Below are 10,228 nucleotides of genomic sequence, written 5' to 3' on the forward strand. Positions count from 1 at the left end.
TGAAATGAACTGTTTTGCATATTAGAGATGACTGAAGACCCAAGAAGTGAAATGTATCTATTTTTATTCATATTTCAATTGCCATTGGCTCTGATTGCTATGAAGATGTAACTGTAACTGTAAAATTAGCTTTGAGGTAAGAGGAGTGGCAGCGGAGGAGTGAGCACAGCACCAATACCTTAAACACACAATTACAGGGTTGTATATACTTTAGGTTGAAAGGTTTATAACATAAGGATCCTCTAAGGATTAGAGGATTAGAGTTTTTAAAAGCTGGTTTCTACTGGGTCAGAGTTGAAGCTGCTCCTCTGTGAGGAATAAAAAGTTGTTGTGTTCTTTCTATACATATTCTGTTTGTTTCACGTTTGTCATTTATCATTTGGACAAACTCAAAGTCATTATGCTGGTGCTGCCAGAGAAAACAGTACTAAATTATGAAGCTCCAGCTAGTTCCTGTGCTTTAGGTTGAGTCCAGGGAAAGAGGCTCACAGGCCGGGGTGGGACTATGTCCACCATCCCTAAAACAACATCATTTACATAATTTATCAGCACACATGTATTTTCAGCTGACTGGTTCAGTTCTCTATACACTAGAGTTGCTTTATGGCAGCAATATTATTTTATTGTAAATAAACACATTTATTATTCTGCCTGAAACTTTGTTTGCAGATTTGTGCATTCAGTTATTGAATATACCGTCATAATCTTCCTTTTTCATAAGCATGCAAACCTGTCTTTGTACAAACTTGTGGATCCATAAATGAGACGGCAGAACAGAACAATCGAGCCACAGTCACACACGGACTGATCAGATTTTATAGTTTTCTACAAACACCACTGACTGATGTATCTGAATCTTTCCTCTCTAATGTGTAGACAGGTGTCAACTCCAGCGATATGAGAACTGTAAACTCTTAATGATAAAACAAAAGTCATCAAAGCTTCTCATCAAAAGAGTAAAAGACTTGTTCCAGTTGGTGTCTGCTGCTTTTTATCCGGGGCAGGTTGTCTCCCTCTACTGCTTCAACTCTCACCTGCAGGACATAAACTGCACTAATATGTCACAGTTTCAGCCTGGCACCTGCCCAACTGTGGGTTTTCCTCCTCTCTCCCTCTGCTCCCAGTAATTAATTGCACATTGGCTCCACCTGTGTTCCCCTCTCCCCTCTGTCAGATTGTCTTCATTCCCCTGCCTGCTACCTTCCTGCTGTCAACCTGCTTCCACAGCCTGTTATCAACCTGCTCCAAGCCATCCTCCTCAAGTAGTGTCCGTTGACACCCCCCTTTAGTTCCCTGTTTTGTGTGGTTTTCTGTAAATAAATCTAGTTTTCCGGTCATACCTGCCTCGTCCCTTCCAGTCACTACATGCAAACGATCAGAGCCACATTGTCACAGTTTAGCTTTCATCTGTCACTACAAACATGAGGGTTTTTATTTCATCAGCATTTCATAGTACATCCTGCTGCTGAGATCATTTTTAAACAATTTCTGATTCTTACACAACAAAACATCTTCAGACATCTCTTTTTTACACTTGAGATCTAAACATTTGATACAAATCGTACTGAACTGTAAACAGTGTTTCATTAAACACTGTTTAAGTTCAATGTGTTTGTTCATCAAATACCTTTATTTCAAATTCTTAGTATTACAGAATTTCATTCAATTAACAAACTACAAACTATTTTTAGTTGTTGTCTTGAACTAAAGGATGTTTTCATAAAATATAAAATATTCTCAAAAAGGGTTTTTATGTAAGAACAGTTATTTCTCAGTTCAGTCAGTTAAAGTTAAACAGTAACTGTCAAAGTAGCAGCAGTAGGAAATAAAGTCTGACCTGCTTAGATCTGCTTACTTATTAATTCCATTGTCTCTCCCAAATCTGTCTTGATTTTTGTCTGTTTTTCAACAGGAGTTGATGATCATCATCCAGACTGGACTCACTCCTGTCCTTAGAAAACATCCAAGGAGACTGATGAAACTACTAAAACTGGGTTAAGAACTGTTCAATGGAAGGAGGTCATGTGGTCTGATGAGTCCAGATTTACCCTGCTCCAGCGTGATGGGAGTATCAGGGTAAGAAGAGAGGTGGGTGAAGTGATGCACTTGTGGGGGTAGTGCTATGATCTGGGGTTGCTGCTAGGTTCAGCAACGTTGTGATCGTTAACATCTGAAATAAAGGATTCTATCTTCTGTGTTGTTTAACGTCTCAAGGTGAACTTAACATGTAAAATGCTGAAATTTTGAACTTTTGTCTCCAATAAAACAATTAAATTCAGTTTTATTTGTATAGTGCCAAATCACAACACATGACATCTCAAGGCAATTTATAGTGTTCAAGGTTTAAGACCTTACAAAGTATAACTGTGCACAGAATTATATAGAAAACCCATCAACCCCACTTGAGTAGCACTAGACGACAGTGAAAAGAAAAAACTCCCTTTAATGGAAGAAACCTCCAGCAGAACCAGGCTCAGGGTGGGCGGCCATCTGCCTCAACAGGTTAAGGGGAGTGGAAAGAGGAGAGAGAAAAGAACAGCGAGCAACAGTGGTGGGACCAGTAACAAACAAAAACAATAAATTTTGAAGATACATAAAATTATTTTATCAGCTGAAAAGTGAAATATTGTCACTGTCTGACCTTCTTATCTAATGGTTTTCTTTGATAAACCCAAATGTCAAACATTAACCAGTTTAATAGAAGCCAGTGCTCTTACAGGAAGTGATAAAGTCTGATAAGATCTCCACCTTTAGCTGACTCATTAGTTCTGTCGTCTCCCACAGATCTGTCAGTTGATGTTTGTCTGTGAACAGGAGCTGAAGCGCTGCATTCACTGCAGATCAGCCTGAACACAAGAGACATAGTTTAGGTTTGGATCTAATTTGTTGTGAGGAAGTGAAACACAGAATCTGAAACTGAACATGGCTCAAAGAGGAGTTGAACTGGATCAAGAGAAGTTCTGCTGTTCGATCTGTCTGGATCTACTGGAGGATCCAGTGACTATTCCCTGTGGACACAGCTACTGCATGAACTGTATTAACAAACACTGGGATCGAGAAGAAACCCACAGTTGTCCTCAGTGCAGAAAGATCTTCACACCAAGACCTGACCTAGGGAGAAACACCATGTTAGCAGAGCTGGTGGAGGATCTGAAGAAGACTGGACTCCATCCTGTTCCTCGTCCTCAGTGCTTTGCTGGACCTGAAGATGTGGCCTGTGATTTCTGCACTGGGATGAAGCTGAAAGCCACCATGTCCTGTCTGCAGTGTCTGGCCTCTTACTGTGAGCTCCACCTGCAGCCTCACTATGAATCCACCACCTTTCAAAAACATGAGCTGGTCCAAGCCTCAGCAAAGCTCCAGGAGAACATCTGCTCTCGTCACGGTAAAGTGAAGGAGATGTTCTGCCGCACTGATCAGCAGTGTATCTGTTATCTCTGCTCTGTGGAGGAACATAAAGGCCACGACACAGTCTCAGCTGCAGCAGAGAGGACTGAGAAGCTGAGAGAACTCAAAGTGACTCCACAAAAACTCCATCAGAGAATCCAGGGCAGAGAGAAAGACGTGAAGCGTCTTCAGCAGGAGGTGGAAACCATCAACCACTCTGCTGATAAAACAGTTGAGAACAGTGAGAAGATCTTCACCCAGCTGGTCCAACTGGTGGAGAAAAGAAGGTCTGATGTGAAGCAGCAGATCAGAGCTCAGCAGGAAACTGAAGTGAGTCGAGTCAGGAAGCTTCAGGAAAAGCTGCAGCAGGAGATCACTGAGCTGAGGAAGGAAGACGCTGAGCTGGAGCAGCTCTCACTTACAGAGGACCACAATGAGTTTCTACAGAGCTACCCCTCAGTGCCACGACTCCGTGGACCCACAGACTCATCCAGCATCAACATCTGTCCTCTGAGGTACTTTGAGGATGTGACAGCAGCTGTGTCAGGGATCAGAGACAAACTACAGGACGTTCTGAGTGAGACCTGGACAAAGACCTCACTGACAGAGAGTGATGTGGAGGTTTTACTGAGACCAGCAGAGCCCAAGAGCAGAGCGGAGTTTTTAAAGTATTCATGTCGAATCACACTGGATCCGAACACAGCGAACAACAGGCTGCTGTTAACTGAGGGGAACAGAAAAGTGAAATTTATGGAGCAAAATCAGCTCTATACTGATCATCCAGACAGATTTACTGAAAGACTTCAGGTTCTGAGCAGAGAGAGTCTGTCTGGATGCTGTTACTTGGAGGTAGATTGGAACAAATTTGTTTCAATAGCAGCTGCCTACAAGAATATCAGCAGAACAGGAAGTGAAAGTCACTTCGGAGACAATGACAAGTCTTGGACTTTACGATGTTACACTGATAGATATGAGTTTAGACATAACAATATCACCACGTCTCTATCAGTCCCTCAGTCCTCCAGAGTAGGAGTGTATCTGGATCATAGTGCAGGTGTTCTGTCCTTCTACAGCATCTCTGAAACTATGACTCCCCTCCACAGAGTCCAGACCACATTCACTCAGCCCTTACATGTTGGATTCTGGGTTAGCTATGGATCCAGCGCTGAGTTGACTGAGTTTCAGTAGAAAGCAGCAACATTTAAGTGCTCATCCTTGTTTGTTCAGTTTAAAACCTCACAGAATTATGTGGAAAACAACTGTATGGAATCACAAACAACTTTTATTCTTCTTTAAATTGTACTTTTAAATCTTCTGTGTGTGTGTAATTCCTGTTGAACCGTGCGGTGGTGCAGTTTGGAGTCTCTGTAGAAGCTATTTGAGTTGTCGTTGTGTCGCAGGCAGCAAATTTTAGCCAATAAAAAGCTCTGGTGAACTAGATCAAGGCTGAACCACTGTTGGACACAGGTAGTGTCGAACACAGCTGCTATTAAGTTTATATATGTTATTGTATAATTTCTCTATGTGATGTTTTGAAAACAAACCTGCTGATTTTATCTTTACACACTTAAAAAATATTGATGAGAAAAATTAAAGATTGAACCCAGTGTTTGATCTTCACTGTAAAATTCCCAGTTGTGGATGTGTTGTAGGTCTAAGCAAAACCTCTTAATTTAAGGTAGTTGAGAGTCAGAGCAGACCTGTCATTCAGACAGTTCTTTTAAGTTCTTTTCAGATCTAAACTCCTGGTAATTTAACATTTAACATTAAGATTTGTTTGTCTAACCTGAGAGAATAAAAACAGTAGGTGGTGCTGCTGCATCAGACTTCCACTGGATCACTTCAAGATCAAGCTCAACAACACCCAAACCCCATAGTTTCTGCTCAGCAGTTCTAATTTGTGGGCAGCAGAGTATGAAGCCACAAACCCACAATTTGAGCACAAACCAAAATAAATTAAAAATGTAAGCACTCCAGTCATTTATTAACCTTATTTCAGGAGAGGATGCAAATGAAAATACTGAGTAATAATAACAAAACAAGTTGTCTGACAAGGTTTCCCAGCACAGCTGAAGTGTTTAGGAAACTCATTCTTAATTAATAAAACATATTACAATTAGGATTGTACACTCACATAAAAGATGATCTTGATTATTCATTTTGATTAATAGCAACTGATATGGTATCAGTTCAGTCATGGAAATATCAAATTTACTTTCTTTTGTTGAATAAAATAAATAATTTGTCCAAAAACATATTGATATAAACGTAGAAATGCTCACAAATTAAAATGAATAGGTTAATAGAGACATCAATTGTGAGACATCTAATAATAATGTGATGATGGTTATTATTAGACAGAAATTAGAGGGTGCTATATTCACCTCTACAGGACGTGTAACATTACACACACACACACACACACACAGCTTATTACTACTGGCTGTAACGTCTCTGTTACAGGAGACAGAAGAACTGAGTTACTGCTCTATTTATTATTGCATGTTAAACACACATCTGCTGTGTGGATCTTCAGACCGACACATTCACAATCTGTCAGTGCAGCTTTGAGTGGATATTATCTGGAGATCTTGTTGGACTTTGTTTTGAGAGAGGCCTTTTAAGTGATTCATCTTCTTTTCTTCCTTTGAAGTGGGAGCAGGATTTGCAGGAGTCACATTTCCTGAAGGCAAATATAATATTTTGATCTCCGAAGTGGTGAATATCTATAAAGTTACATGTATTACGTCAGTGAAAGAAACAACCTGATTGGTCAGTTTGGTGCCTGATGCAGATGGCAACTCAAAGCAACAAAGTGACCAGTTGACTGACAACAGCAACTGTGTGTGGAGGTGATATCAAGTTGTCTGTCAACACGCGTCCTAATTAGTGTGTGGTGCTTCTCTCTCTCTAAACACACTCTAAACTCCTCTCTCCTTCAGACACGCTGTCGCTCAGTCAGTCGCTCACACAGTGGATTCATCAATGAGCTGATCAATAATTAGGTCGTCAGATCAGGCGGTTCACCTTGTGCCCACCTTCACTGCTTGTCACTTCCAGTCTCCTACTCAACACGTGTGGCAGATGTTTTATAAAGTATGAGGTAGGCTTTAACATTTGTCCTGCAGCGGCTCATAATTTGAAATGACAATATAATACCTTAGTTGAAATGAAATGTTTTAAAATGCGTTTTTAATTGGCCTCTGTGTTGGCTGTAAATAAAACATAAAACAGCTGCAGGTGAATTCATCAGATGGACGACAGGAAGTTTTTTTCACCTGCAGGAAATGTTCTTGTGGAGCAAAACTGAATTGAACAAAGTCCACATCCTTAACGCTCCCGTGCAACAACATCGCGACGATAGAACAGCATCTGCACAGTAGAATCTCACATCTGGAGAGAGGAATTGAATCTCATCCTGAACAGCAAAGACGCACTTACAAGGTACAATAATATTTAGACAGTAAAGGAACCCCTGCTTTGAAGTTATTCTGCTGTAAATGTCTTCTTCTTCATCTGGATGATAGAATTGTATCTAGACCGTTTATTTCATTATTGTTAGTTTTCTTCTAGAGAGTAGAATCTGAATGTAACGGTCCTCTGTTTAAACATCTGTATGGTGACAAAGAGTGAACAACATAGGTGTGGAGACAAGAATGGGGGGAGCAGTGTGTAAGGAACAGGTGAAGGAGGAGAAGAGGAGCATGGGGAGGGATGACAGTCTGACGTCAGCGGACAGAATCAGACGATTCACTGTCAAACAGTTTGGATACAACGTGCTGAGTCTGGCTCGCCGAGGACTCAAGGTACCTCAGCGCTTGATTGTTGACCAAAACTGAGTGAGCTGAGAAATTTATCTGGAGAATTACAACAGCTGATGATTCTGGAAACGCTTTCAGAGTCTGGGTGATTGTTGTCTTCTTCCTTTTGGTGCTCCTGTTTTCCAGGAGGTCCCAGATGAACTGTGGGAGCTGTTGGAGTTGGAGAAGCTGAATTTATCTCTCAACAGTCTGAAGGTTCTTCCTCCTCAGCTCGCTCTGCTCTCCAACCTGGTGGTACTCAACCTGTGGGGCAACCAGGTAAACACGGTGCTGGGTTCGTTTTTGTTCTCATTCCTTTTCCAGTGTATCTGCAAATTCAGACACAGATTGTAACAGTTTCTATGTTGTACAATTCCTCCCAGAAGTCCAGATATTATTAGATAGCATTATGTTGTGTTGCGGTTTTCACCAGAACACATAGAAATGAAGAAGAGAAGTGACAATATACAAAATCGGACTTTCTCACAAAAACAACTTGAAAATATTATACAAATATTTAATATCTTGTTTATTTGTTTCTTGTATATTGGGAACACATTTATGCAACACACCGTTTTAATACTGTCACTTCTAAACAACCAACAGGAATATGTAGGTCTACATAACGTTGCATTAAATACTGTCAAATCCTCATTATCATCAATAATTAGGCACCACCATCATCTATTATTGGTTAGAAATTATTTTAAAATGTATTGAATAATATTATTCCTTCAATTTCATCCATTTTATGCAGATGATACAGCTTTATATGTATATTTGTATACTTGGGGGCTGGCTTTCATATTTTCCACTAATCACCTCTAAATCTGTGTGCTTGGTGTTTTTTATATTCACCATTGTCTTTAAAACTAAAAGTAAAACCTGTGTCACTCTGTGTCAAGCAAATGCTGAGGAATGACGACAGTGGACGTTGGAAGCAGTGGAAGGTCTGGTTTGGGTCGGACCTCAGTTTCTCTCCGTTGGGGCCTTTAAGCTGAGAAGTCGGGCAGATCTGCAGTTCTGCAGGTCACCTGAGTTTGCGGCGAGCTGAATCTGACACTGTGTGTGCAGAGAAGAAGACTGGTTCTGTATGTTACGAAAAATCTGCATTTGAGGTTCAAAGTAGAACTCCAAGACTAATGTGGCAGCTGAACCAGTCATTTGTTCCCGCCTTCTCCAGCAGAGGCTGTGAAATCCTGTCTTTTTGTTGATTTGGAGCCCACATTCACAACGTTCATCAGAGCCTCCACGCCTGCAGAGCAGCTCTAATTACTGTCAGGGTTATTTTTTTTCAGACAAAGTTCCTCCAGAGCCACAGGGGGCTCCATGCACCTGTTTTTAGAAGGACTAAATGTAGCAAGTAAACTGATCTGCATTTAGTGGAATGGCCCTTTTTATGTCTCATTATCACCCTGAAACTGAAACCAGTCTTTATAGGCTAAGATATGAGTCCGTCTGTCCGTGTGCCCATGAGCAAGGCAGAGGCCCCGCCTCCTCCAGGAACAGCTGCTCACTTTCCTCGATAAATGAAGGTTATAAACCCTTATTTAATCCTCTGAGATCCAGTTTCTGTTTTCCTTCCTCTCTTCACCTTCCTCCACCTCCTTTAACTGGACTAACATTTAGCGCCCCATATAGGAGCCTGTGTTCATAGCAGCCACAGTCCTCTTTCTCCTTCACTGTGATTACTATGACAACACTGAAGTTGTTTTCTTGTTGTTTCGTTCTACATTTGCACAGCATGTCATGTGGTTTTAATTGTGGCACTCACAGTCTGCATTGTTACTGGTTTGCCATAAAGACCTGGAACTGGAGCTGTGACGTCAGCACTGATATGACCGCTGGATGTTTTGTGTTTGCTGTGTGCAGCTGAGCACCCTTCCAGCAGAGATCGGGCAGCTGAGGAGACTCAGAGTTTTATTCGCTTACAGAAACAGACTGACTGAAGTTCCTGAAGAGCTGGGAGCATGCACACAGCTGGAGGTACTGCAAATACTGCAGGTTGACCTTCTAATAGTGCTATAAATATCACTAGATTGTTGGGTTTAAGGCAGTACTGAACTTTAAATGTACAGTGCATTTAAACATCCAAACAATGTTGACTGGAGCTTTGAAATAAGCTGAATACATACTGCTGTACTGTAGGTACAGTGAAAAGGGGTCAAGAGAGGTCAGTTATCACCAGGTTTCAGCTGAGTCTTGTCAGCATGCTGCTGTAACATGTATTTCTTAAATGTGAAGCCTAAATGAAGCATCTGTACAATAAAACACAGCCTGACGTCCTCCTCTAACAGTGTTTCTGTCTGTCAGGTCCTGAGTTTGGCAAACAACCAGCTGTCCTCTCTGCCGGCTTCTCTTTCCAATCTGACCAGACTCAGGAAACTCAACCTCAGCCACAACCACATCGTTCACATCCCAGGCTGCGTCTACAACATGAAGACCCTGGTATGAAGACTGCACAGGTCACCGGTCTGTCTCAGCCGCGTCACTGATGTTTCTCATTCACCTCCTCTGCACCTCTAGGTGTTCCTGCACCTGGCCTGTAACCACCTGGAGAACCTGGCAGAGAACATCCAGACTCTGGTGGAGCTGAAGATCCTCATTGTGGAGGGAAACAGCCTCCACTCTCTGCCCAAGGCCCTCTGCTGCCTCACAAGGTGACTGCACTTTGCCAGACAGATGTGTGTGAGTTACTCAAAGCTGTAAAACCAGCTCCCCAGTAAAATCTGATGTGTTTGATTTGATGTGATATCTTTCAGGTTGGAGCTGCTGAACCTAGATTTTAACGACATTAAGGACGTACCACAGGTAAGGTCCACTGATGATGATGATGTGGATGATGATGATGATGATGATGAGGATGATGATGATTGTGATGATGCTGTGTTCAGGACATGCACAAGTTGTTTCGGCTGGAGAAGCTGGCCTGCCATCCTCTGGATAAAGGACTCCACATTACCCACAACCCTCTGCTGAAGCCCTTGAAGGAGGTGCTGGAGGGGGGGCTCACTGCCCTCTTCAACTACCTGAAAGCTGGG

The 10,228-nt window shown here is 41.8% G+C and overlaps 1 protein-coding gene and 1 pseudogene across 1 annotated transcript in view; both read left to right on the forward strand.

The window, feature by feature from the left end:
• The first annotated feature begins 2,622 nt into the window (after window positions 1–2,622).
• Window positions 2,623–3,972, forward strand: LOC113163572 (annotated as a pseudogene).
• A 2,376-nt stretch (window positions 3,973–6,348) lies between these two features.
• The window catches only part of LOC113163578 (leucine-rich repeat-containing protein 30-like), a 4,878-nt gene continuing 998 nt past the window's right edge, over window positions 6,349–10,228 (forward strand). The window contains exons 1-9 of the mRNA XM_026362331.1: window positions 6,349–6,490; window positions 6,622–6,831; window positions 7,016–7,193; window positions 7,335–7,466; window positions 9,060–9,173; window positions 9,501–9,635; window positions 9,714–9,847; window positions 9,950–9,998; window positions 10,082–10,228. The exon at window positions 10,082–10,228 is cut by the window's right edge and continues 998 nt beyond it. Of these exons, the coding sequence (XP_026218116.1) occupies window positions 7,044–7,193; window positions 7,335–7,466; window positions 9,060–9,173; window positions 9,501–9,635; window positions 9,714–9,847; window positions 9,950–9,998; window positions 10,082–10,228 (861 nt within the window). The 5' untranslated portion in view covers window positions 6,349–6,490; window positions 6,622–6,831; window positions 7,016–7,043. The remainder of the gene's footprint in view (window positions 6,491–6,621; window positions 6,832–7,015; window positions 7,194–7,334; window positions 7,467–9,059; window positions 9,174–9,500; window positions 9,636–9,713; window positions 9,848–9,949; window positions 9,999–10,081) is intronic.

The sequence above is a fragment of the Anabas testudineus genome, chromosome 2 (assembly GCF_900324465.2).
Source record: "Anabas testudineus chromosome 2, fAnaTes1.2, whole genome shotgun sequence".
Classification (NCBI taxonomy): Eukaryota; Metazoa; Chordata; class Actinopteri; order Anabantiformes; family Anabantidae; genus Anabas; species Anabas testudineus.